Genomic DNA, 26,288 nt, shown 5'->3' with positions numbered 1-26,288 from the left:
AAATAAAGACATTTCCAGAAAGAGTTCACTACTAGTAGAACTGATTTACAAGAAATGCTAAAGGGAGTGTTTCTGGCTGAAATGAAAGGACACTAGACAGTAACTTGAAGTCATAAGAAAAAATAAAGAGCACAAGAAAAGGTAGCTTCTTAGATAAATACAAAGCCAGTAGTATTTTCCTTTTGGTTTGCTTTGTAATTATCTCCCTTTTCCCAATAGGATTTAAAAGTCAAATGCATAAAAATTTCTAAATCTATGTTAAAGGGCATAGAATGTATCAAGATGTAATTAGTGATATAATGATACAAAGGGGGAAGGTTGGCGATATATAGGAGCACAGGATTTATATACGATGGGAAACAAGTTAGTGTTATTCAAATTATATTGCTATAAGTTTAATATTTTATTTGTTATCCCCAAGATAACCACCAAGAAAATAACTAAAACATGTATGGAAAAGGAAAGAGGAAGGCAATCAAAAATAGTACACTACCGAAAACATCAACTAACTTTTTTAAAAGAGCAGTGCGATGGTTAGGTTCATGTGTCAACTTGGCCAGGTGATAGTACCCAGCTGTCTGGTCAAGCAAACACTGGCCTAACAATTGCTGTGAGGATGTTTGAGGCTGGTTAATAAACCAACAGGCTGGTTTATTAAACCATCAGTCAATTGACTGCAGATGTGACTGATGACTCACCAAAGGGCATGTCTTCCACAATGAGAGAATGCAATTGGCTGGATTTAATCCAATTAATCAGTTGAAGACTTATAAGCAAGACAGATAGAGGACCTTCACTTCTTCTTCAGCTGCCCAGTGAAGCATTTCCTGAGGAGTTGGTCAAAGTTGCCAGTTCGTTTCCTGAGGAGTTCAACGGACATCTTCCTTGGAGTTGCCAGTTTGCTGACTGCTCTACAGAATTTGGACTCGTGCATACCCACAGTTCCGTGAATCAGTTTTACAATTTGATAGTCAGAGACACCTCTCATTGATTCTGTTTCCATAGAGAACCCTAACTAATACAGGCAGTAATGGATGAATTGAGCACAAGAAAATATATGACATACAGAAAACAAATAGCTAAATGGCAGAAGTAAATCATTCTGCTTCAGTGATCACACTAAATACATGAGTTAATTTTATTAAAAGCCAGAGATTGGCAGCTTGGATTAAAAAATAGAATCCAAATACATGTTATCTACAAGAGATTCCATTTAGATTTAAAGACACAAAGAAGTTGAAAGTAAGAAGACCAAAAAAGATATTCCATTCAAACAATAACCAAAATAGAATGGAGGCTGCTCTAATACTCAAGACAAAATCGACTTTAAATCAGAAAAGGTTACAAGAGACAAAGAAGGGCATTTAATATCGACAAAACATTCATTCCAACAAGAATATATGGCAACTATGTCTTTGACTGCCAGGCTGCTGTGACAGAGGCCACAGGACACAGTTTTAGGGGCTGAAGTCCCAAGTCAAGGCCCTGGCAAGGCAGTGTTTCCTCCCCGGAGCTGCAGCCTTCTAGGGCTGGCTTGCCACCCTCCTTGCGGCTCCTTGGCTTGTGTCCCTGCCTCTGCCACACGGCTGTGTTTCTCCTTGTGTCTTCTCTTCCACTTTCCCCAACTTGCAGCTTCCAGCTCCTCTTTGTAAGGCCACCACAGGTTGGGACCACATCTTGACCAACAATGACATCTTCAAAGGGGCGTATTTACCGAAGGGTCCCCATCCACAGGAATGTGGATTAAGTTTAAGAACATGCCTTCTGAGGGGTGCACAACTCAATCTACCACGGTCTGCCCTCTGGACCTCAAAAAGACAGGTTCTTCCCACATGCAATACGTTCACCCCGTCCCAACATCCCAAAAGCATTCAGCCATTTCAGCAGCAACTCTAAGTACCAAGTCTCATCAAAATCAGCCATGGGTGTGGTCTGTCCTGGGGCACAGTTCTCCTCTGTCTGTGGACCTGAGAAACCTAAAAAGCAAGTTACCTGCTTCCAAGAGGCACTGGTGGGGCGGGCATAGGATAGACATTCCTACAGAAGGAAGAAACTGAAATCTGGGGGCGTGAGCCCCTGGCCCGGCAAACGCCATCAGACTCCAGGTCTGAGACTCATCTGAGGGTTGACAGTTTGTCTTCTGGGCCTGACGGAGCAGCAGCACCCCCTCTTCAAAGTCCTGGGAGCAACCATGCTTTCTGCCAAACCAGGGCCTAGGCCTCACCCTCCCCGAGCACAGGGTGCTGGCTACACTGCCTGAAAACTGGGGTGCAGACCTCATCCATCTGCTCCCCAACCCCAGGCCATAGGCCCTAGACTCTTCTTGAGCCCCTTCCAAGAGTGAGGACAGACGGCCTGCCCACCCAGGCAGGAGGGTGCCAGCCAAGGCTGTGCCCTGGCAGAGGAGGTCTGGGGGAGACTGGGGAGTCTTCTTTTTGAGGAGTTGGGTTTGAGATGCCTGTGTGAGATCCAGTACGGCCGTCAGACCTGTGAGTCTGGCCTTTGGGAGAGAAGTCCGAGTTGAGCCATTAATGTGTGGCTGGCCTTTGCAGAAGAAGCACCCACACATCAGGGGGAGCAGGAGCCGAGGAGCCTGGGCAGGGTGGACCAGGAGACGGTCCTGGGAGGCCGGGGAAGTGTCTCCAGGACGGCCAGGAGACAAAGGCCATGCAGGGCCCGACACAACGTGAACAGCAAGCAACGGGCCGCACTTGAAACCTCAGCCTCTAGGTCTTCAGGTCCGGGCCCAGATGACGCCTCCTCGGGCCCCTCGCTGACCCACCCAGAATGCCGCACGCGCTGCCTTCCCCTGCGCTCCGGCCTCTCCCTGGGGCGTCACCATCCGCGCACTCCACGCCCCCTTTTCCGGGCAGGCAGGGGCGCGAGTGGGAGTGGGCGCTGAGTCGGGTGCAGGGAATGGATGAGTGGACTGCAAGGGGGGGTGTTATGCCCATTGCACAGAAGAGGAAACTCGACCCTCAGAGACGCTGAGTGGCTTTAGGTGTCAGCGGGAACACTCCAGGCCAGCACTGGTGACCAGCAGGCGATGGGTCGGAGCTGGAGTCCCTGGGCAAGGGCGCGGTGACCGAGCCCTGCGCCTGGACCCCAGGGCCCGGGAGGGTCCCTCCAGAAGCTGGAAGGGCACCGCTGCGGCAGCCGCGGGCGGAGGGCTCCCTCGCCCCCTCCCCTCTCCCCCTCAGGAGCCTTGTTGGGGGGCGCTCCCCGGGTGGGAGAGGGCACTGGAGCACGCAGCGGGAGGGGCTCTGGTGGGAGGTCTGCTGCCACTGCATGCCCCCCCTCCCCCCAGCAGTCTTTGGGGAGCTCCCTGGGGCGGGGCTGCACCACCGCGGGCTCCAGGCTGTAATTTGCCGTTATATTTAGCGGGCGGCGCTGGGCCGGGTCCTGCGGGTAGGCGGCGGGGGCTATAAGAGGGGCCCCGGGCGCCCGCCCTCCAAGCGGGGCAGCCTGAAGGACGCGGCGCTGGAACCCATGGACACGTCGTACCCCCGCGAGGACCCCGGGACCCCGACGCCCCGTAAAGCCGACGGCGCCGCCCACACGGTCCTCACGCCGGGAGCCCCGCGCCCCCCACCCCGCGACCACTTGATCTGGTCTGTCTTCAGCACTCTTTACCTCAACCTCTGCTGCCTCGGCTTCCTGGCGCTGGTCCACTCCATCAAGGTGGGCCGGGCGAGGCCGCTCCGCGGTCGGCTCTGGGAGGGGCTGCTGGTGAAGGGGCGCTCCCTGGTAGCCACTCATCGCCCTGGGCCCATGTGGGGTTCTCCGTTAAACTGGGGGTGTCTTAACAAAAAGGCAGGGGCTGCCCTTAAGGAGGTGTGTAAGAAAAGAGTGGAGTCCATGAGGGGCCAGCTGCAGGGGTCTTTTTCCTCAAGCAGGACCTTTTCACAGGCTGGAAGCTGCCCCCTATGCCCAGTGTCCGGTCCTGGGTGGGCGGAGGCTGGGGCTCTGTCCAGCCACCAGCTGGCCTGGGTCCCTTGTGGCCTGGGGCCCCACGGAGGGCAAGGGCCCATGTGTCGAGTTGGGGTCCAGGCCACAACCCCTTTGTCCAGATGGTGGGATAAGCACTAAAAGACTACCTGGGGTGGGGTAGGGGGGACAGACCCCCTGAGGACACTTAGAAACCAGGGCCCTGGCCCTGCTGCCTGTCCACAGGCCCGAGACCAGAAGGTGGCTGGGGACCTGGAAGCAGCCCGGCGCTTTGGCACCAAGGCCAAGTGCTACAACATCCTGGCAGCCATGTGGACGCTCGTGCCGCCGCTGCTGCTGCTGGCCCTGGTGGTGACAGGCGCCCTGCACCTGTCGCGGCTGGCCAAGGGCTCTGCCGCCTTCTTCACCACCAGGTTCGATGACTCGGACTATGACTGAGCCCTGGACACAGACCCAGAACCTGGCCTCACTGCTGGGTTCTTGGTTGCAGGCCCATCCAGACCTGGGGTCCTGGGTGCAGCTTGGGGCCCCCAGCCCAACCTGGGCACCAAACTCTGACCTGAAGACTCCCTGTTCCAACCCCAGGGACCTCACCCCAACCGCGAGGGTCCCTGGCCCAGGGGTGCCCTGTCCTGTCCTGGGTGTCTGAGCTCTGCCCCCAGGCTTGGAGCTCCCTCCAGCTCACCAGCTCACCAGCTCAGCCTGAGTGTCACAATTAAAAGCACCTGGTTCCAGAAATGCCTCTTGGGGCTTGTTCCTGCCTGGAGGTGGTGGTGGTGCCCCACATCCTCCTCTAACAGGGCGCTACCCAAGACCACTTCAGCCAAGCCTCCTCTGCTCGGTTGATCATGGATGCCCTTGCCCTTCCCTTTTTGACGGCTCCTGTGGCCTCTGGGGTGGAGGCCCCTGATTATTTTAGAACGGAATTTGGGAACTCAGGCTTTTGATCTCTGCTGCTCTGCCGTGCTGCGGTTTACTGGCTTCTGTTCCAGTATATTGTGGGTGTGCCCTGCATGTGTGTGCATGTGTGTGCGTGTGTGTGTGTGTGTGTGCGCGCACGCAGTTCAGGAGGGGTCTGGGGTGAGAGCTCTTGTCTCCCTCCTGTCTGGAGCTCAGGTGTGCAGAGATCTCCCCGTCCGTCCCTGTGACCCATAGGTTCCTTTAATTCTGAGAAATCTCAGTCCCCATGGTGGGTGCTCTATCTCTTGGGTCAGCGAGGGCGGCTGGGAGGGCAGGACCTTCCTGCAGGTGAGGCTGGGCACACTCAGATGCACACACACATGTGGTCACACCATCGAGCCAACACACACATGTAGCATCACACAGCCCATTCCACATGTGTGCACGGGTCACATCTCCCTCCCTCTCTCACACACACACACACACAATTGTGGGTGGAGAGGTGGAGAGGGTGCAGGGGTGACATTTCCTGCGCATCCACAGTGCTGGGCAAGTCCTCGCACTGCAGCCCACCCCCTGCAGCCCTGCTCCCCACCCCCAGGCCCGCTCAGGCCAGCAGGGCCGGGAAGGAGGCTGCAGAACACAACCACGCCCTGTGTGGCTGGGGTGAGGCCCCTGGGGCCTCCCAGTGGTCTGGCCAATGACAGGGCGGGGCTGGATGCAGGGAACTTAACTACAGGGCAGCTCCCCACCCAGGGCCCCCTTCCTCCCCAGAGAGCCCCCCGCCCGCCCGCCTGCCTGGGCTGGCACTGGGGGGTCTCTGTCTGGCCCTCCCATCCCTGCAGCATGGTGACCACATGTTGACGGTGCCAGGCGCAAGCAACTGGGGGCAGAGCCCGTGCTGGCCCGTGCTGGATGCTGGAGACAGGGCCACAAGGATGAGGATGACGAGCCGGCCTGAGCTGGGACCTGGGTTGGAGGCTGCATGTCTACTCTGCATGTGGCCCCAGCATAGTGACGGGGTCAGCCAGGGTTGGGTGAGGAGTGGACCCTGGCTGGTCCCTGCTGGCCGCGAGGCTGGGGGCAGAGCCCTGCTGCAGGCTGTCCCAAGGAGGGCCTCACACTTGGTGGAGGGAAGAGACTGGAGCCCTTGCCCCAGTGCTGAGGACAGAGTGTGGAGGTTCCAGCAGCTGGCCTGTCCCGGGGCTTTCTCTTCTGCAGAGGCCAAGTTTTGGCCCCCGAGGCCCCTGACTACCGTACCAGCAGGTACACACAGCCCCACGCGTGCAGGCTCTATCAGTCCTGTGCATCGAGAGTCCCCTGCCCCCACCCGCCCCTGCACAGGTTGGCTTCTTTTCTCCTAGCCGGGGGCCATGTCCCCCAGGAGCAGCTCGCACCCGTGAGGCCCGGGTTGCTGCCCCAGCCTCTCAGCGTCAGGAGGGGTGGCCGAGGCTGACCCCGCCGGACCCCAGCCCTCCCTGCCCCTGCGTGGTTTGTCTGCCTTGGCATCTGCTTCTTAACACCCCCACCAAAGATGAGAAATAAAATAATGGTATTTCCCAAGCAAAAAGAATGCGCACCCAACCCAAGACCCACACGCGAGCTCGAAAGTCACTGCGCTTCCTGTCCCTAAGTGAAAAGGGAAGCAGGACTCACCTCACCAGCCTGATCCAACAGCAGGGAGGCAACCAGCTCCTGAAGGGAAAGATGCTTTTCCTGCTGCGGAACTTGGACTTTCTCAGGCAGAGCTGGTCCAGGTACCACGTCTTCCCCAGGCTTTTGGCAGAGATGCCCCCTCACCTCATTCCCGAGTAACAGCCAAGGACCAAATCTGATGTGAAATAGGAGGTGCAGGGCCCTGAGAGGAGGCAGGTCCAGGGCCCCAGGGCCGACGGGTGACCCGCAGGGCCTGGGTTGGAGGTCGCTGTGGCCTCGCACGGCAGCACATTTGGCTGCAGCCCTCCCGGCTGGTCGCAGCGAGGTGCGGGTCTGTACCCCGTCTTCTGGCAATGCGAAGGCTGCCCTGCCCCACCTGGCACGTGTGTGAGGTGGCCGGGTCCCAGTCCAGGACGCAGACGCTCCTTTACAGTGAAGCCTTTTGCCCCTGAGAGTCCTGAGTTATCCCAGCAGCCCCCGAGGGCTCCCCTCCTGCCCCCATGTCGCGTGGGGCTGGCAGCTCTTCTCCGCTCTCCGTCTGGCCTGAGCCCCGGGGGCCCAGACAAGTTGGCACAAGAGCTGCAGGCAAATGAGGGTGGAGCGAAGGCATCCCCTTGCGGAAGGGGCTGCAGGGTCTCCGGGAGGGTCCTGCAGGAGGTGGCGAGCAGCAGGCCGAGGGCCAGCTGGAGAGGAAGACTCAGCCGAGGGTGGGGGCCAGAGTGGGGAGGCCAGATGACGAGGTGGGGGGCTCCGGGCAGCAGCGGGCTTGGGCCAGAGGCAGACCCCCTTGAACAGTGGACTTCCCCACAGCGGGAGCACGGGGGGCTCAGGCAAGCGGCAGGCCAGGAGGCACCGCGGGGGGCCAGTCAGACAGGACGCTGCAGAGGGGCAGCACCATGAGGGACTTGGGGTGCTGCCTGGGCCCCAGGGTGCCTGGAGGACGGGTCCCGAGTTCTGGGGCAGATGTCTAATGTCCTCGGACCCCGAACTCCCAGTCCCCTCCGCGAGGCGCTACAGGGGCGCCCTCTGTATCCGGCCGGTGGAGAGGGGAAAGGAGACCTTGTGTCCTGGAGGGAGAGAGGAGAGGTGAGAGGCTGGGGCCGCACCCCAGGGGCCACACTCCGGGGCCACACCCGGAGCCTGGGGGACACCTACCCAGGGGCAGGGGGAGCCGAGCCTGTGACGGCTGCAGCGTGGCCTCCAGCGGGGGCACCCGGGGCCCTGCCCGGGCCGTGACCTCGACCGTCACGGAGTCCTCCGAGAAGCAGAAGTTGAGCGTGTTCCCCAGGTAGGAGACGCCCCAGGCGCGCACCGCGGAGACGCCCGCCGGGCACATGGGGTCAAAGGTCATACCCCTCCTGGTGATCCTGCGGGCGAGGGGACGTGTGGGGCGGGGCCGGCTGGGGCAGGCGACCCCCTCCGCCTGCCCGCCACTCTCACCTGAACCCCGTGAGCCCGAAGAGGGCTGCCTGCAGGAAGCCCCCCATGCCCGTCAGGAAGTTCACCGCGCCCGACCCGTCGGCGTTCTCCGTCCACACCTGCGGGGCAGGGGGTCAGTGCCAGCACCCCTGGGCAGCTCGTCGCCCACCGCGGGAGGCCAGGGGAGGCAGGTGGCCGTGCTGACCTTGAAGGGCTCCGAGACGTTGGCGAAGCTCCTCTGCAGGAGGCCCCAGGCCCGCTGCGGGTCCTTCAGCTCCATCCAGCCCACAGCGAACATGCTCTGAGGTCCGAGATCAAAGAGCACACTGGCTGAGGCCGGGGGGACGGGGAAGGGCAGAGCCAGGCCTGGCGGAACCCACGGCCCCTCCAGCCTCCTCACCCAGGTCATGGCGGGGCCCTGGGGGGACGTCACCGCCTCGTAAACCTCCAGGTTCTTCCTCCGGACGTCGGGGCTGAGCGGGAAGCGCACCGGGTAGCCCAGGAGGATGACGTCCGCCTGCTTCACCGCCTCTCCTGGGGGTGGGGGGCAGGTGCTGCTGATGGGGCAGGGGGTGGCAGGGGCGCGGTGTGGAGGGGAGGCCAGGGCTGCTTTCTGCTCTGAGGGGAAAGGGGGGTGTTCCGGAGGGAACACCAAGGCAGCGAGAGGGACCAAGGTGAGGTGCACCGTCTCCCCTCCGACAGGCCTTGGGGGGGGGGGTGAGCCTCGAAGAAGCTGAGTGCACTCACCGAGCTCATACCCGTCAAACTCAGGGTGGAAGTTCTGCTTCGCATCGAAGGGCACCTTGATCTTCTCAGCCACCGCCAGCCACTGGCTGGGGATGGGCAGACCCAGGTCCTGGGCCAGGGCCGCGGCAAAGCGCAGGCTGGGGGTGGAGGCGGGGGGCGCTGAGGCCAGGCTGGGCCCCTGCGCTGTGGGGTGGGGGTGGGCAGGCCCCGCCTGGTCTCACCTGTTCCGGACCAGGACGTTGGTGTACACAGAGTTGTTGACCCCGGAGTGGTACTCGTCAGGGGGCATGACTCCTGCGGACAAAACTCAAGATGAAGCTCAGTGCAGGCGGGGGCCAGGAGCCAGTGTGTGTCCACACATCTGGGGCCACAAGAGCATGTGCCAAATTGAGAAAGGTCCAGCCCCACCTTGCCTGCAAAGCATTACTCCCTCTCCCACAAGCAACTCCCCATGGGCACCCCGCTCCGTCCTCACCTCTCAGGTGATAGTTCTGCTCCTCGGGACTCCACTCCACACGGCTGCACCAGAACTCGGCCACAGCACTGACCAGATCCCAGCCGCCAGCCTCCTGGAAGAGCTGCAGGTCCTGGAGAAGCAGGTGAGGGCGAGTTGAGGCCACAGCACCCCATGATTCTGGCCACCGTGAGCTCACTGCATTTCTTTCCCCTTCTCTGTTTCTTGCTCTAATGACCAACCAGCTGCGCTCAGAACCCCTGCAGCGAGGGCCTGCCTCCTGGATGCCCACCCCAGCCAGGAAGGTGGGCGGGACTGGCCCCAGGTAGGCAGGCACTGGGCAGGGAGGGGGCTGCACTGGGAGGGTGGCACCTGGGTGGTGTAGTCACACCTGCTGGGCAGGGTGGCGCCTCACCTGCGTGGTGTGGTAGTACAGCTCAAATGCCAGAACCACAGCCCCAGTGACGTGGATCTCCTGGACCCCGTAAATGTCCTCAGGACAGACTTCCAAACCAGAGCCTGCGCTCTCCCAGGCGAACTTGGCGCCCTGGGGAGGATGGAACAGACTTGAACCTGATCTGGGGGGTCTGGGGTCCCTTTCAAAGGCTGGGTCTGTGCCAGCCTTGGGGTGTTGAATTCAGGGACTCCTGGACCCACACAGGGAGGGGAACCCAGGAGGGGGTGCAGGGCCTGGGAGGGGTGTGGGGGTGTCAGGCCCCTCTGGGGAGCCTGGGGGTGGAGGGCCAGGCCCTCACCTGGTAGCCCAGGTTCCGGGCATTCTCCAGGGCCCCGCCCAGTGTGCGGATGCGGTACTCCAGGATGGCTCTGGCGGCCTCTGGGTGGAACATCAGGATGTTCGGGAAAATCCAGAGATCCTGGGAGAACAACCCAAGCACCCCTCATTCCGGGAGATGTTTCTGTGCCTCCCACTGCCCACACCACGTCCCCATCTCCAGCAGGCATCCCTTGAGCTCAGGCCTCCTCGGCCCCAAAGCAGCATGTGGACCTAGGCGTGGGGAACAGCTTGCTGGCTGCAGTCCCTGGGCAGACGCAGCCTCTCTCAGCCTCATCTTCAGAGCGGGCCGCAGTCAGGGCCCGAGAGCCAGAAACTCGCCACCTGCCACACCCAGCAGTCTCCAGGCGGAGCCTACCCCCCAACTTCTTTCACCCATGCCCCACTCAGCAGCCTCTCAGATCCTCCTAGAACACACCTCCGTCACATCACTCCCTGATTGGAGCCTTTGCAGCTCCCATGCCCTCAGGATAAACACCAAGCTCCACAAGGTGCTCTCTGTGAGGCCCTGGAATCTGGGTTTGTTTGCCCCACCTCTGTGAGCCCTTCTCCGTGCGCCAGTGCAGGTCGTGCTCCCTCTGGGCCTCTGCCCTTCTGTTTCCCAACCTGGGTCACTCTTCTCCACTAAAATTCTACACAGCCTTCTGCAGAGACACCACCTCCTCCAGGAAGTCTTCTTTGCCTGCCACAGCGCCTGTGGTACCCCCACCACTGCACCCACACCTTGACCACACACCCCCATGCCCCATGTGCTGCCCATCATGGGGGTGGGGAGCTGCACCTGATCCCAGAAGATGTGGCCCCAGTAGCACTCATCCCGACTCCCATTGGATAGGCCGCCAGGGCTGAGGCCGTGGGATACATGTCCCTGGGCACCTGGCTGGGGCAGGGCACTGAGCAGGTAGTAGAGGGCACTGCGCAGGGCCTGGCGCAGGGGCAGAGGCCCTGCCACCTCCAGACCGCAGCTGGCCCAGAGCTGGGCCCAGGCTTGGGCGTGGACTGTGTACAGTGCTCCTCGGGCCTGCAGCTGCAGGGCCTCTGCAAGGCGGGCCTGGGCCTCTGCCTGGCTGCTGCCCACAGCGGTCAGGAACTCCCAGGTCTGGTCCTCCTCGTCCTCTGGAAGGGTCAGGGCTGGGGGCACCGGCGTCCACAGCACGTGCACCTCCTGCTGCAGCCCCCCGGGCTGTTCAGGAGTGAGCGTGCGGCCGAACAAGTGCCTGCAAGGGTGGGCACGCTGTCAGGGCCCCCCCCAGCACTGCCCGGAGGCTCCCCCACTGCCGACTGCCTGCTCTGCAGCCTGCTTACCGGGCACCCTGGAGGTCAGGGCCGAGCTGCAGGTCCAGGTCTGGGCTTGCTGGGGAGAATGCCACCTGCAGCTGCACCATGATAGGCTGGCACCCTGCAGCCAGGCGGGTGACGGTCACGCTGCAGACCAGGACGTGGGGCAGAGTGCGGTGGGCGTAGATGCGCTGGGAGGCCCGGAAGACGGGCGCCTCCAGGGTGTGCAGGAAGGAGCCTGGGGGGCCGGAGCTGTGGTCATCTGGGGAGCAGTGGAGGGAGTGGCACCCACACCCCACTCACATGGAAGGTGACCAAGCTGCCGGCACCCCCACGCCAGGAGCAGAGCCCCTGACCTCGGGCCGTCTCTGCTCACAGTGAACTCCAGGCTGAGGACAGCTGTGTGGCTGTGGGGAAGTGCTGGGCCTCTCTGTGCTACTTTTTCTGTGAGGTTGGGAGGTGTCGGGGTGGGTTGCTGGGGTGGTGACTCCCCCACCTGAAGCCACGACTGGGGGTTCGGACTGCACTACCTGTGTTGGTGTCCAGAGCAAAGGTCTCGGTCAGCGGCTGCCCTGTCCCTGCAGGGGCTCCCAGCCGGACGTTGAGGGGGCTAGGCAGGACTGCCCGGTGCGTGCCCCCCCCAGCCCCATTGTACACTCCGCTCACGTGCATGGCGTCATGGTACACACGTGTGCCCAGATACGTGCTGGTCACTGTGGCCAGGAGGCGAGGGTCACTGGGCAGAGAGGGGGCCGTGAATATGGTGGGGTCCTCGCCGGCATCCTCCATGGAGGGCTTGGCTTCAGGGGCCTGGAGAAGGGGTGGGGAGACTGGGGGGCCTCACTCCTCAGACTGTCTGTGCACCCCCAAAATCCACCGCAGAACTTGACTGAGATCCTGACAGATGGAGGGGTGCGGAGCTAGGCAGCCCTACTTTTCCAGAGCCTGCATCCCCAGGCTACCCCAGGATCACCACTCCCTGCCCAGCCCCAGGCACCCCTCAGAGCTGCTCCCACCTCAGTATTGGTCTCCAGGATCAACAGGGTCCCCAGACTTGTCCCTGCAGACTTTCACCTCAGAACCCCAATCCAGACCCTTCTGGGGCTTCCTGGTCTGCCCTGGAGCACCCCCAGGAGGCCCCCCCGCCCCCCACCCTCGGCCGGGACGGTGGCTTCTGGGTGGGAAGTGGGAGCCTGGCCTGTGGGGGTGGGGGTGGGGGGCTGCGGAAGGGAGAGGCCCTGGGCAGGCCGCGGTAGGAGCCCCTGCGCGAGGCCGGCCCGGGAGCCCCCGGACTCACCCTCAGCCCCTCCCGGCCCCCCGCGCGCTCGGCCAGCGGACCCCACCTGGGAGGGCGCCGCGTCCGTCCTTGGCTCCGCCCGGGGTCGGTGCAGCCCCTCCAGCGCCGGGAGGGGGAAGTCGTCTTCGGCGCCACCAGGAAGGGCTCCGCGGTCCCCGCCCCCGGAGGGCGGCCCCAGCGGGGCGGGGCGAGGCGGCGCAGGCCCCGGGGAGGGGCGTCGGAAGGGCTGCAGCCCCGCCCTGGCACCCGCACAACCCGCCACCTGGCCGCCGGGCACCCGGCTGCGGGCAGGCTCCCTCACTTCCGATGTCAGATTCCTGTCCTCCGTGAGACCCCGTCCCTGAAACGGGAAACCCCTCGGCTCGCTCCGTCCGTCCCACCTCCTCGGCTTCGCTTTCCCCCACGGCGGTTATCGGCCCGCACACAGGTACTTGTGTCCTATTACGTGTTTATTGTCTTATATATCCATGTATCAGACATGCATTTATTGCCACGATGCCAGCAGTAGAAGGGCAGGAATTCGGGCCTGTTTTCTGCTGTGAAGGGATGAATGGCTTTAAAGGTGGGATCTGGAAGGAAATTTGCCCCTGGGAAGGGAGAGGGACCCCAGGATCTCAGGTCTCAGGAGCTGGCTGCACCCCGCCGCAGATGCAAGGACCCTGGGGTGGCCCTGGAGGCCCAGTCCCCGCGGTGCAGGCAGCGTCCTGTGACCAGGCCACCCACCCAAGCCCCCACTGCCGGCTGGTGAAATGGGGGGATGATGCACCGCCTGTATAACAGAAACCAAACGGAAACAAATCCACACAGAAGTGGGGTAGGGGCAGTGCGAGCCCACCAGGTGAAAGCAGACAAAGTCGTGCTGGGAGGCATTTTGCAAGGGGAGTGTTTTGCAAGGTGAGGAGAGTTGGGGGATCGGGGTCCCAGGAGCATGGAGTTCCTATGTCAGGCGGAGTCCCATGCCTGTCTGGGGTGAGGGGCATGTCCTGGGGCCTGTCCAGAACCAAGACGGGGCCTGTGCCTGTCTGGGTCCCCACCTGCCCAAATGTCTCTTTGTCCCACAGTTGTCCTGAGGCTGAGAGCAATGACCTCCTGTCGTTGCAAAGTGGGTCTCTGAAGGGGCTCAGATTGCAGAGCTGCCACCCCATGGTCTGGCCTCAAGGGTCTTCAGAGGGCACTGCTGTCCTCCTTGGGGGGCTCCAGGGGTCTGTCCAGCGCAGAGTGCCTGATGACCAGACCCGGCTTTGCTGTCTTCACCGCCTGCAGCTCCTGCAGTGAGTGCTCACTCAGCTCCACGGAGGCCAGGCTGCAGCCACATGCACAGGTCAGAAGGTCGTATGTCAGGTGGGGAGGGCAGGAGGCCCAGGCCAGGGCCCGGAGATAGTGGGGGGTGGCCAGCACCAGGGCCTGGGCAGGGGGGTGATGGGGCTGCTCATCCAGGCTGTGGCTGAAGGCACACAGTGACAGACAGGCAGGGGGGTGGTCAGAGGGTGGGGAAAGGGGGCAGGGGCTGAGGAAAAGTGCTTTTCGGGAGTAAAATAGCCAGACTGTGGACAATAGATGGGCATTTGTTCAGGCAGAGGCTGGTCAAGGCCAGGGGCTGGGAGCAGGACTGAGTTTGAGTGCAGTCCCTCAGGAGTGGGGTGGAAGCCCCCCAGCACCCTCCGCCCATCTCCACCTGAGAGTCTGCAGGCTGCACGCTGGGTGCTGCAGGGCAGCACACAGGGAGGTCACCGTGGGGCCTGGCAGCTGACAGCCGCTGAGGTCCAGCGTGGCCAGTGCCTGGCTCTGGCAGAGCAAACCGACCAGGTACTGCAGCACTTCCTGGCGGCCAGCCTGCTGCACCCTGCCGAAGAGAGGGACCTTTGGGAAGTGCTGAGGGTGCCCCATCCCTGCCTGTTCCATCCGTCCCAGGCTGGGCCTCACCTGAGCGTCTGTACCCGGCAGCGGGGCCAAGCCAGGCCCTCGCACAGCATCCGCAACCCTGCCTCGCTGAGTGCATTATGCAGGAGACCCAGTTCGGTCAGGGCAGGGGCCACCTTCAGGGCCTCGGAGAGGTCATGGCAGACTGTGTCGGGCAGTTTGCAACTGGACAGCCTGTGGTCAAGAATCACAGAGTCCCGCCACTGACCCTGGCTGCCTCCCGACACCCCAACTGCACAAACTGCCCAGTCCTTTGAGGCCTGAGGTTCTGTTGGGAGGCATGTGGGTGCCACACCTGCCTCCCAGGGCTCCACAGACCTGCCTATGCTTTGTCCCCAGATGCGGCCCTGGGAGGTGCTGACCACTTTGCATGTGTGCTGGCCTGTGCTCCACTTTTCCACACATCACCATTCTGTATGGGCTTTCTGATGAGCTTACCCAGACTTTACGGTTAGCATCTTAAAGTGCCATACAATCGTCCGTCATATCTAGGGGTGCCCGAGTTTACTTAGATGATTCCTGACGATCAGGTACTGTTCTCTTTGCCTTTATAAATAACGCTGCCATGAACATCTTCTTGCATTTGGTTTAGTGGTAGAACCCCTGGGCCAAACGGGAACCTTTGTGGCTCCTTAAGTTTATATCCAGACCCCTTCCTGCCAAATACCAAACTACTTTGCCCTGTCAACGCTGATACACGCTGCATGTCACCCTGCCCCTTCAGTACCAGCTCTTAATGTTTTTCTTACTTTCTGCTTATTTGGTGACAGCTAACCCCTCCTGGGAAGTCATTACACACAAAGTGCTAGTGTGTGTTGTTTGACTCAGTCCTCACATCAGCCGTGACTTAGAACCTATCGGCTCCATTTAACAGTAGAGGGACCTGAGCTCAGACAGACTGATGTGGCAAGGACACACAGACTCGGGCCAGGATTCTCAGGCAGCCTAACCTCAGAGCCTGCCTCCCGAGCCCCTGCTCTGTTCTTCTGAGAGTCTGGCAGTTTCCAAGTACACTTAGCAGCCTTCCTTTGGGAAGGAAAATACCCCGTTGCCTTCTTTATCCCTTCCCCAGGACGTTTACCTGCACTTTGCTTTCCACTAACCCTCCTTCATCTTAGCGCCTGACCTGGTGTTGGGGCCCCCATCCCGTCTTCCCACCTCTGGCACCCCCAGCATCAGACACAGGCTCTCAGCCTGTCCCCACAGCTCCCCCAGGCTGGGCCAGGCCTCCCCCCTTCAGCGCAAGGTGACAGCTCTGAGTCCCTCCTTGGGGTGCAATCATGGCCACTTACGTCAGGCTGCTCAGACCACACTGCGGGTGGGTCAAGGCCTCGCAGAGTGGGCGCAGCGGGGAGACTGGATGCTGTCCTGTGGCTCGAGAACCCCTGGGAGAGAGAAAGGTAAAGACCACCTGGCCCCCATCCAACCCCTCCCTCCCATCAGGAATTCCTTCCTTTGGTCCTGGGGGCTCAGAGCACACTCTGCCCCTCACACCTAGGCTGCCCCTTCCCCCTCAGCAGCTCAGAACAAAGCTATTTCCCTGTGACTCGGCACACAGAGAGCTCCTTCCTGGGTGAGAGCAGTGGGGCAGGCTGCCCACACCCGTTGCATGTGGGTCCGTCTTTGCACTTGCAATGGGTGTCCCCAGGCCCAGCTCCAGCCCCTGCCGAGTTCCCGATATCCATTCACTTCACAGATGCTGAACCCCTGTGTCAGGGCTGGGTTGGAGCTAAATATAACAACCACCACCACCACCACCCAGTCCCCAGGCTTTGTCCTGGAGCTAGTGGGGCAGACAGGCATGGCCTAGGGGGTCAGCAGGCCACATTGGGGAGCCAGGGCAGGGTGGAGGGAAAAAAGGTGCAAAGGCTCAGGCCCAGTGAGATGCATTCTAGGGCTGACTGAGAGAAAGCCTGATTTGGGGGCACAGCGGGGATGGCTTCAGAGCCGGGCAGCCAGCTAGGGGGGTTGCCTTAGATGTGTGTGGCTGAGACTGGGCATGGGGAGAACCTTTTGGAAAGGGGATGGGTAGCAACCTAGCAAGGGGCTTGGTGACCGCAGCCCTGAGAGCTAAAATCCCTCTCTCCTCTCCAGGGTCCAGGGGGACACTCAGGTGCACAGGCATGCACCAGCACACAGGCCCATGGGCAAGACTCGTAGACGCACCTGCTACCACCCAGGGTGCCCTGGAGCCGCTTCGCCAGGCTCTTCTTCTTCTTCTTCTCCTGGGCAGTGCCCAGCCCACAGCTGAGCAGGCGCAGCCCCTGTCCCGCCGAACAGCACCGCACACAGTAGCTCAGGACCACCAGGTCCATGCGGCTGAAGCGCACTCGCTCCAGCACCAGCTCCGGGAGTTTGCACAGGGCCTGGCTCACGAAAGCGTCCTCCTGCGATTCGTACAGGCAGTACAGCAGCTCCAGAGGCTGGTTCAGCTCCTCATTCTCCTCCTCTTCCTCCTCTGGCGCCTGGGAACCCTCAGGCCCCTCAGGCTCTTCTGACACCCCCGTGGGGCGGCCCTGGCCCTGCACCCACAGCAGGGCTTCTTGCTTCACGTGCTCCGAGACGATGCAGCCGAAGTGGCGCTCAATGTCGCGCATCCGCTCCGTGTTCAGTAACCCGAAGAGGAAGCGCGTGGTGAGGGCGAGGTGGCCGCGCGTCTCCACCTCCCCGCTCAGGAGCGCCCTGATGCTGCCAGCCGGCGCCCCGGAGGCCCCCTCCTCCTCCAGCAGGTAGGACAGCGCGGCGAAGAACTCCTGGAAGCTCTGGTCCATGAACTGATAGGCGACCTCGTTCTCCAGCACGCCGGGCAGTTCCTTCTTGCTGAGAAACAACGTCTGCACGCTGGAGCCGCGCAGCTCCAGCCGCTCCAGGTCCTTTTCCGCGAACTGTGCCCTGCGCCCGAGGACGCCCTCGCGGGCCAGGCGGCACAGCTTGCGCAGCTCGCCCTGCACCTGGGGCCCGTCTGCTGCAGGCGCTGAGCCTAGCACGCTGGTGATGAAAAGCAGGTACACGGACGTGGTGGTCCTGGAGGTGCGAGACAGGTCCTGGCGGCGGTCGAGCTGCTGGCGCAGCACGGAGCACACGATCCAGCACACAAAGGGCACGAAGCACAGCGCGTAGAGCGTCTCGTTCTCCTTCACGAAGCGGTAGGCGCGCTCCGCCCTCCACTCCTCCGAGAAGAACTTGTAGAAGTACTTCTTCTTGTCCTTGTCTGAGAAGCCGCACACCTCCGCGCACTGAGGTGAGCGCAGGTGGCTCTGCAGCCTCCCGGCAGCGGCAGCGCGCGCGGTCACCAGCAGGCGGGAGGAGGGCAGCAGCGCCTTGCTCAGCAGCCCATCCAGCACCCGGGCGCCGCCTGCGGTCTCAAAGGGGTCGGTGCAGGGCGCGGCCTCGGCGGGCCCCGGCGCCTGCAGCTCGTCGGCCCCGTCCAGGATGAAGAGCAGCCGCTCCGGCCGGGCTAGCATCTGGCGCACAGGCGCGCTGCGGTCGGGGCACTGCTCCAGGATCAGGTCGGCCAGGCTACACGCGCCCGGCCGCTCCAGCACCTCGTGGCACAGCATGAAGAAGGCGAAGTCCACCTTGCCGTGATATAGCTTGCCTGCCGCCCAGTCGTACAGGATCTTCTTGGCTGCCATGGTCTTACCGATGCCCGCCGGGCCCCTCAGCACCACGGTCAGCTGCCGGCCGCCCTCCTCGTCGCGGCCAAACAGCCGGTTGAAGGTGTCGGTGTTGGAGCGCCAGGCGCGCTGCGGCTCCGGGCTCCAGTCCCGCACGCCCAGCCCCTCCTCCGGCCCCAGCGCCTCGTCCTCCAGGGCGGCGCTCTCGGGCGCGATGAGCAGCTTGGTGAAGCGCTTGTTGATCTTCACCGAGCGGGCATTCCTCTCTTTCACCTTGGCATGCTGCTGCAGCACGTGCTCGCGGTACTTCTTCTTGTATTCTAGGGAGGATACGGATGGCAGGACGGGACAAGAGGACTGTGTCAGCCCAGCTTTGGCCTGATGTGCCCCCCGGCTCCCCCTCTCCCCCACTCAGGCCTCAGTGTCCCCAGCTGGGCCCGGCCCCTGCCCCGCCAGCCTTCCCAGCACCCGCTCCTCCTAGAACCAACGGCCTAGACTCCCCAAGTGGCCTGAGGACGCTGGTGCTCCAAGCCTGGGGGGAAGGACCTACCTGACACGGAGAGCTGCGGAGAGGGGCTGGGGCGAAGTCCTGCAAGGGAGACAAGCATTGAAGCCCCCCTTGTGCGCGGGGGTCAAGGTCACCCACAGGGGCACCCAGGATCCGAGCCCCAAGGCCCTGCGAGTCTCCAGGAGAGGAGGATGGCCCCGGACTCTGCCCAGGCAGGAAGAGAAGGGGTTGGGGGACCCTGGTGCCCCCCTTCTCTCCCCTTCCGCCCCGCTCACGCTGCAGCTGCTGCTCCTTGAGGCGCGCCGCCACGTCGCGCACGTCCGACCTCTTCAGGGCCTTCCGGGCCACGTCCAGCGCAGGCTGCGGCCCATAGAACTCCGCCAGCCGCTCGACGAGGTCCACGGCGTCCGCGTGCTCCAGCCTCCCCCACGGGATGCCGCGGCCGCCCGCCGGCGCGTCTCGCAGCTTGTGGCGGAAGCGCTTCAGCTGCTCCTGGCTCAGGTCCTCCAGAGCCGACAGGAGCAGCTCCCGGGCGGTGGCGTCGCGATGCCCCCTGCTGGGGGTGGGCGGGGTTCAGGTGCAGTCCGTCCCCCCAGATGGCCCCAGGCCAGAGAGTTCATTTTGCTCTTTGGGGAGGGGGTGCCTCAGACTCCATCCCCACCCCCACCCCTGCAGGCCGGGGTGTCAGCCTCTTGGCGCCAGATCTGGTTGCCCCTGGTGGTGAAGTGGGGCTCCCTGAAGGGCACTGGCGTTAGGGGATCCAGTTCCCAGGCCAGGGGCCCCCTCCTGCCCCACTCCTTCCACTCCCAGGCAAAGCCCTGGCAGAATCTGGAGCCCCAGCCTCTCCAAGGGCTGGGCCTCTTCCCCCCTAGTCTCCATGGATCCTGGAGCACAGGGAGGCCCCAGAAGGGAACCCTCCGAGGGGCTGCCCTGCCCGCCAGGCTGTCTGCTGACCCCCACCCCGCCCCAATGCAGCCTTGGTTCACTGCTCCCCTGGGGAGGCCCCAGCCTGGGCACAGGTCTGAAGTCAGAACAAGGGTTTCCATGGTGAAGAATGGATCCCCCCGATTCCCTCTCTGGGTAGGAGTCCCTAGAATCTGGAGCCTGGGAGACAGTAGGGGAAGGATGGGGGGTGGGGCGTAAAGCCCCAGGGTGAGGAGGGACCCACACCCCGCAGGACTGAAACTTTTCAGTGCCCAGGTGAGCCTCTGGGACCCGGGACTCACCTGGAGCCAGGGGCCTCTGGCTCATCCATGGAGTCCTGTCCCTGGTCTAGCACTTGGGGGCAGAGGCAGGAATCAGAGAGCCGACCCCTTCCCAGGCCTGCCTGGAGCCAAGTCTGAGGGAGGGGGTCCAGCCCCAGCCATGCCCCAGGCTGGGGCCGTCCAGCTCAGCCCACTCCAGGATGCTGGTCCGACAAAGCCGCTACACTCCCAGATTCAGGCACGAACACATGCACACTCAGCCTTTAAGAGCTGGAGTTGGTGACCTTTGGCTTTCTACTGACTCCTTCATTCCATGATTATTCCCGGAGAACACAAGGGTGTGGCTGGAGGCCCAGCTGTGGGCAGGTGGTGTATGTGCAGGGCAGGAAAGGTGTGTGGAGGAGGGGCTGACCTAGAACCAGACTGAAATCTTCAGGCGTCAAGAAAAATAAATTCTGAAGGCAGGGTGAGGAAGGCTTCCTATGTAAAGGGACACCAAGAGCTCAGGAGGGACAGCGTGGGGCTGTCAGCAGAAGGAGCAGTGAGCACTGACACAGGGATGGGCTCCAGGCTTCTCAGAAAGTCAGGGGCCGGGATGTGTGCTATACCCTGGAGGTCTTTGGGGCCAGGCAGTCGAGGGAGATGGGACTCGCGACAGCAGCCTGCCCAGTGTCTGCTCACCTGGGCCCATGCCCGCTGTGTCCCGATCACAGCTGTCCCTGCTCTTGGGGCATCAGGGACCAGGAGGGCCATACTTGCACTGAGGCCATCCCCTCATCTCAGGCCACAGCCTGCTCAGGGCTTGCCCCAGGATCCAGACCCCAAGGGGTCCTGCCCACTGACAAGCTCCGGGTGAAGCCCCTTCAGTGCAGGGCAGGTGTGTGCTGCTGCTGCCTGAGCCGCCCCCTCTCGGGGCTCTCGTGAGAACAGTGAAGGTGGTTCGTGTGCGCGGAAGTCCTCTGAGGACTCTGAAACAATGTTTTCCAGGGTCGTCAGCAACTTCCTGATTTCTAAATTTAATCCACTCAATTCTGATCTTGTATCGCCTCTCACCAGCACTTAACCTGTTGACTTTTCCTCGATGCTCTTTCCTGTAATCGAAGGACCTTGTGGGCTGCAGGCAGAGGTGGCCCAGGTGTTGGACCTGCTCCTGACCATGGCAGCCTCCCCATCTCCATTAGATGGACCCCACCCTGAGTGGACTCTGCTCCATAGACTCTTAGCATCTGCTGGTAACACCCCTGAAAGGGATTTGATAAAAGGAGCCCACATATCCAGGAATTGTTGGCCATAAGGTGAGACGGGACAGTGGGAGGCGTGAAGATGGGGAAGGAGGCTGTGAGCAGAGAGAGGGAAAGACTGGTGGGGGGAGAAGGGCAAGGAGAGTGGGGAGGGGAGAGAAGAGAGTGAGCAGAAGAAAAGGTCTGTGGAGTCAGCTGGGTGCAGTGTCAGTCCAGTCTAGATTTGTAGCACCAACAAGTGTGAGCTTCTGAGCAGAGCTACTTCCAAAGGTCAACTCTGATGCTCTGACACCATTAAAAAATAATTCAGACTTTGTGGTGAATTTCTTCAAAGTCCCCCCCCCCCCACACACACACACAGGGCTTTGACTACACAGCAAAACCTCATTTGCCCTCATGGCACTGATAACCTGTCCTCACTGGGCTCCTCTGACCATCTGTGCCCTCACCACCACCCACTCTTCTTTGGGGGACCCCTTGCCTTCATCCTTCTTCTTTTGAAAAGCCTGGCTCTTGACCACTTCAGGTACCCTTCTTTCCCTGCTCCAAGAGCTCCATTTTTAACCCCAGAGAAAGAACCATTTGAAGCCTCCACAAATTTACTTTTTAATCATATTTTTTATTGTAGAATATAACATATATACATAAAGTGATAACTTTCCAATTGCAATTTAACTAGTTAGAGAGCAAATGCCAAAAAATATTATAGGTTACAATTCCACAGTTTCAGTTATTTCCTTACTAAGAAATATAACATATATCAAAGTATGATTTAACATGTAGATATACAGGAAACTTCCAAAGTTATTATGAGTTATAGTACCATAGTTTCAGTTATTTCCTTTTTGTGAGATATAACATATATACAAAAAGGTGATAACTTGAAAATTTAACAAGTGGCTATAGAGAATTCAAAGGATGCTATGGGTTACAGTTCCACCATTTCAAGTCTTTCCTTCTAGCTATGCTAATACCCTAGCAAATAACAAAAAGAAAATTATATAAACATTCAATATTCATAATCCTTTGTCAAATTCCATGCTGTCTGTTGCTACCCCTTCCTCTTGTTTAATCACTTTCCCAATCTTAGGGATGTCCAGGCAGTGACCACCCTAACCTGTTCATATTGAAAAGGGGTGTCAACTTTACAACCAAAGGAGACACATCTAGTTAATGTTCTTGAAAAGGTTGTTGCCCCTGGGTTTCAGGACCTAGCTAGTATAGGAGCACATGGAAGGATTCAAGTTTCTGACAAATAAACTTAGTGAGTGAAACTTTTATAGAGTCTTAGTTGGGGTCCGGATATTCTTTAAGGTTTTCAGGACTACTGTTGACTTGGGCTTATCGTATTGTGGTCATTTGGGATACCTAGGTGAAGCTTGCCTAGGAGTAACCTCCAGGACAGCCTCTGACTCTATTTGAATCATTTTAGCAATTAAAACCTTAGTTTGTTGGCTTTCTTTTCCCCTTGTTGGTCAAAAAGGCATTCTCAACTCCACAAAGCCAGGTCAGGTTCATTCCCAGAATCCGTGTCCCACGTCACCAGGAAGGCTCATTCATCTGGGGGGTCCTGTCCCACGTCGGGGGGAGGGTGATGGATTTATTTGCAGAGTTGGGCTTAGAGAGAGAAAGTCCACATTTCAGCGACAAAAAAGGTTCTCTGGAGGTCACTCAGGCATAATTACAGGTGGGCTCAGCCTCCCCTTTACAACTGTAAGTTTCACCCAAGCAAGCCTCAAGATCGAGGGCTTGACTTATAAAGCAGGGGGTTCCTGAGTCCACATAGCATATGTTCTGTCCATGATATTCCATCCCTATCTCACATTATCATCACTTAGTTGTTCAATCCTCATCACTCTCCATTTTAAACAATTGTCATAACTAAAACATCTCACAGCTCTTGTCAGCCCTTAATTATTTGTCCCTGGTATTTTTGTGATACTAGCATGGTATTCCTATTAATTATTGTCCCTAGTATGCAATGTGTAGATTTTTTCCATGTATCCTTCTGTTGTCAACTCTCTGTGCTAGTGTCATCACTTAGTAGTGTATCATGCAAGCCCCTATCTATATTTGTGGTGCTGATCTGTGGGAAATATGCCTTTAAACAACCCCTTTCAATTCTATTTGCTTTCAAAACAGCTCTGATACTTATAATCCCGTTAACAAACAATTGTCACCCCTATCCATTACCATATCTTAGGCTTCACCATCATTAACATACCTGAACATATTAGACTATCATTCCCCCTCACTAGCTACTGTCTATAACTAGGTCCCCGATATTGTTATAAGACATTGATTTTACATTGTTCAGATAGTTCATAGAAGTGGTAGCATACAATATCTCTCCTTTTGTGTCTGAGTTATTTCACTCAGAATTATATCTTCAAGGTTCATCCGTGTTGACCTATGTTTCGAGACTGTGTTGCTTCTTACTGCTGCATAGTTTTCCATCATATGTGTCTACCACATTTTGTCCTTCATCTGTTGAAGGACACTTGGATTGTTTCCATCTCTTGGTAATTGTGAACAATGCTGCTGTGAACGTTGGTGTAAAAATGTCTGTTCATATCACTGCTTTCAAATCTTCTGGGTATATACCGAGAAGTGGAATTGCTGGATCGTAGGGTAATTCAGTATCTACTTTCTTGAGAAATTGCCAAACTGTCTTCCACAGCGGTTGTACCATTATACAGTCCCACGAGCAATGAATAGGAGTTCCAATTTCTCCACATCCTCTCCAGCATTTGTAGTTTCCTGTTTGTTTGATGGCAGCCATTCTAATTGGTGTGAGATGATATCTTATTGTGGTCTTCATTTGCATCTCTCTAATAGCTAGTGATGATGAACATTTTTCATGTGTTTCTTAGCCATTTGTATTTCCACTTTAGAGAAATGTCTTTTCATATCTTTTGCCCATTTTATAATTGGGCTGTTTTTACTATTGCCGTTGAGTTATAGGATTTCTTTACATATTCAAGATATCAGTCACTTATCAGATACATGGTGTTGCAGTATGCTAATGCTGCTGTTATGCAAAATACCAGAAATGGATTGGCTTTTATAAAGGGAGTTTATTTGGTTACAAAGTTACAGTCTTAAGGCCATTAAATGTCCAAGGTAAGACGTCAACAATAGTGTACCTTCACTGAAGGATGGCTGATAGCATCCGAAAATGTCTGTTAGCTGGGAAGGCATGTGGCTGACATCTGCTTGCTCCCAGTTTGCGTTTCAAAACGGCGTTCTCCAAAATGTCTCTGTGTCAGCTTCTCAGGGAAAACTCTGGGCTAGTACCTCCAAAGCATCAGCAAAACTCTGCTTTCAACAGTAGTCTTCAAAATGTCTCTGTAAGTTGCAGCAGCAGCTCCTTCTGTCTGAACTCTTATATATGGCTCTAGTAAACTAATCAAGGCCCATGCTGAATGGATGGAGTCACACCTCCAAGGAAATGATCTAATCAGAGTTATTGCCTGTAGTTGGGTGGGTCACATCTCATGGAAATAACCTAATCCAAATGTTCCAACTTAATCAACACCTATACATCTGCCTTCACAAGATTGCATCAAAGAACATGTCATTTTTGGGGACATAATACATCCAAACCAGCACACATGGTTTTCCAAATATTTTTTTCTCATAGAGTTGGTTGCCTCTTCACCTTTTAGACAAATTCCTTTGAGGTACAGAAGCTTTTGATTTTGAGGAGTTCCCATTTATCTATTTTTTCTTTTGTTGCTTGTGCTTTGGGTGTAAGGCCTAAGAAGTGGCCTCCTAATACCAGATCTTGAAGATGTTTCCCTACATTATTTTCTAGGAGTTGTATGGTACTGTCTCTTCTATTGAGGTCTTTGATCTACTTTGAGTTAATTTTTGTATAGGGTGTGAAGTAGGGGTCTTCTTTCATTCTTTTTGTTATGGCTATACAGTTCTCCCAGAATGGGGCTCATTTGTTGAAGAGACTGTTCTGTCCCAGTTCAGTGGATTTGGGGGCCTTATGAAAAATCAGTCTACCATATAGCTGGGGGTTTATTTCTGAACTCTCAATTCAATTCCACTGATCAAGATGTCTATCTTCATGCCAATACTGTGCTGTTTAGACCACTGTATCTTCATAGTAGGCTTCAAAGTCTGGAAGTGTAAGCCCTCCCACCTTGTTCTTCTTTTTAGGATGTTTTTGGCAATTTGAGGCCTCTTTCCCTTCCAAATAAATTTAATAACTAGCTTCTCCAAGTCTGCAAAGTAGGTTGTTGGAATTTGGATTGGGATTGCATTGAATCTGTTGATCAGTTTTGGTAGAATTGACATCGTAACAGTATTTAGTCTTCCTATCCATGAGCATGGAATATTTTTCCTCCTATGAAGGTACTTTTTCATGTCTTTTAGTAAAATTTTGTAGTTTTCTGTGTGGTGGTCTTTTATGTCCTTGGTTAAGTTTATTCCCAGGTACTTGATTTTTTTAGTTGAAATTGTGAATGGAATTTTTTTTATTGCCTCTTTAGTTAGGTCATTACTAGTGTATAGGAACATTACCGACTTACGTGCATTAATCTTATATGTCACCACTCTGCTGGATTTGTTTATTAGCTCAAGTAGCTTTGTGGTCAAATTCTCAGGATTTTTCAAATATAAGATCATATCATCTGCAAATAATGACAGTTTTACTTCTTCCTTTTCAATCTGGATAACTTTTGTATCTTGATCTTGGTGAATTGCTCAGCCTCTCACTGTTGAGTACTGTGTGCTGGCTGTGGGTTTTTCACATACATGCCCTTTATCAAATTGAGGAAGTTTCCTTCAATTCCTACCTTTTGAAGTGTCTGTATCAAAGGGGATGTTGAATGATGTTGAATGCTTTTTTGGTGTCTATCAAGATACTTGTTTGATTTTTCCCTTTTGATTTCTTAATGTGTTGACTCACATTAATTGATTTGCTTATGCTGAACCATCTTTGCACGCCAGGAATGAACCCCAGTTGGTCATAGTGTATAATTCTTTAATGTGCCTTTGGATTTGATTTGCAAGTATTTTGTTTAAGATTTTTGCATCTGTATTCATTGGGGAGATTGGCCTATAGTTTTCCTTTTTTGTAGTGTCTTTATCTGGCTTTGGTATCAGAGTGATATTGGTTTCATAAAATGAGTTAGGTAGTATGCCTTTTTCCTCAATGTTTTGAAAGAGTTTGAGCAAGAATGGTATCAATTCTTTTTGGAAAGTTTGGTAAAATTCCCCTGTGAAGCATCTGGCCCTGGGCTTTTATTTGTAGGTAGATTTTTGATGACTGATTGGATCTCTTTGCTTGTGA

At 57.4% G+C, this 26,288-nt stretch overlaps 3 protein-coding genes across 24 annotated transcripts; 1 reads left to right on the top strand and 2 right to left on the bottom strand.

Moving 5' to 3' along the window:
- Positions 1 to 900: 900 nt before the first annotated feature.
- PGGHG (protein-glucosylgalactosylhydroxylysine glucosidase) lies at positions 901 to 12,657 on the bottom strand. Of its 22 annotated transcripts, XM_037838789.1 has the most exons (16): positions 11,862 to 12,529; positions 11,572 to 11,725; positions 11,223 to 11,433; positions 10,699 to 11,134; positions 9,880 to 9,999; positions 9,540 to 9,671; positions 9,146 to 9,257; positions 8,892 to 8,964; positions 8,671 to 8,807; positions 8,129 to 8,457; positions 7,945 to 8,042; positions 7,660 to 7,871; positions 6,881 to 7,571; positions 6,649 to 6,679; positions 6,505 to 6,543; positions 901 to 3,801 (listed from the first exon to the last, which is right to left on the bottom strand). In XM_037838789.1, the coding sequence occupies exons 1-13, from the start codon at positions 11,982 to 11,984 to the stop codon at positions 7,516 to 7,518; spliced, it is 2,193 nt and encodes a 730-aa protein (XP_037694717.1). In that variant the 5' UTR covers positions 11,985 to 12,529; the 3' UTR covers positions 901 to 3,801; positions 6,505 to 6,543; positions 6,649 to 6,679; positions 6,881 to 7,515. The 22 variants fall into 22 exon arrangements, with proteins under 22 accessions (XP_037694717.1, XP_037694706.1, XP_037694707.1 ...); XM_037838778.1 differs by adding an exon at positions 12,539 to 12,657 and having other exon boundaries at positions 6,505 to 7,571; positions 11,862 to 12,005; XM_037838779.1 differs by adding an exon at positions 12,539 to 12,629 and having other exon boundaries at positions 6,505 to 7,571; positions 11,862 to 12,025.
- On the top strand, positions 3,490 to 4,668 carry IFITM5 (interferon induced transmembrane protein 5). The gene is made up of 2 exons (XM_037838801.1): positions 3,490 to 3,681; positions 4,174 to 4,668. Exons 1-2 carry the CDS (start codon positions 3,490 to 3,492, stop codon positions 4,384 to 4,386), a joined length of 405 nt encoding a protein of 134 aa, XP_037694729.1. The 3' UTR covers positions 4,387 to 4,668.
- A 462-nt stretch (positions 12,658 to 13,119) lies between the features above and the next one.
- On the bottom strand, positions 13,120 to 20,433 carry NLRP6 (NLR family pyrin domain containing 6). The gene is made up of 9 exons (XM_037838280.1): positions 20,424 to 20,433; positions 19,764 to 19,815; positions 18,813 to 19,090; positions 18,580 to 18,618; positions 16,586 to 18,349; positions 15,705 to 15,786; positions 14,416 to 14,586; positions 14,168 to 14,335; positions 13,120 to 13,795 (listed from the first exon to the last, which is right to left on the bottom strand). The coding sequence occupies exons 1-9, from the start codon at positions 20,431 to 20,433 to the stop codon at positions 13,657 to 13,659; spliced, it is 2,703 nt and encodes a 900-aa protein (XP_037694208.1). The 3' UTR covers positions 13,120 to 13,656.
- Positions 20,434 to 26,288: the final 5,855 nt, after the last annotated feature.

The sequence above is a fragment of the Choloepus didactylus genome, chromosome 6 (genome assembly GCF_015220235.1).
Source record: "Choloepus didactylus isolate mChoDid1 chromosome 6, mChoDid1.pri, whole genome shotgun sequence".
NCBI lineage: Eukaryota > Metazoa > Chordata > Mammalia > Pilosa > Megalonychidae > Choloepus > Choloepus didactylus.
Note: the sequence above shows the minus strand (reverse complement) of the source record. Positions and strands in the feature narration are given on the sequence as shown.

Bases quoted from the DNA above. Each gene is read 5' to 3' on its own strand.
- IFITM5 (XM_037838801.1), top strand. From the start codon at position 3,490: ATGGACACGTCGTACCCCCGCGAGGACCCCGGGACCCCGACGCCCCGT. The intron at 3,682-4,173 runs GTGGGCCGGGCG...GCCTGTCCACAG, and splicing joins CGCTGGTCCACTCCATCAAG to GCCCGAGACCAGAAGGTGGC.
- PGGHG (XM_037838778.1), bottom strand. From the start codon at position 11,984: ATGGAGGATGCCGGCGAGGACCCCACCATATTCACGGCCCCCTCTCTG. The intron at 10,000-10,698 runs GTGCAGCTCCCC...TTGTTCTCCCAG, and splicing joins GCCACATCTTCTGGGATCAG to GATCTCTGGATTTTCCCGAA. The intron at 9,672-9,879 runs GTGAGGGCCTGG...CATCCTCCCCAG, and splicing joins CCCGGAACCTGGGCTACCAG to GGCGCCAAGTTCGCCTGGGA.
- NLRP6 (XM_037838280.1), bottom strand. The intron at 18,350-18,579 runs GTAGGTCCTTCC...TATCCTCCCTAG, and splicing joins TCCGCAGCTCTCCGTGTCAG to AATACAAGAAGAAGTACCGC. The intron at 14,336-14,415 runs GTGAGGCCCAGC...TCTCTTCGGCAG, and splicing joins TGCCGGGTACAGACGCTCAG to GGTGCAGCAGGCTGGCCGCC.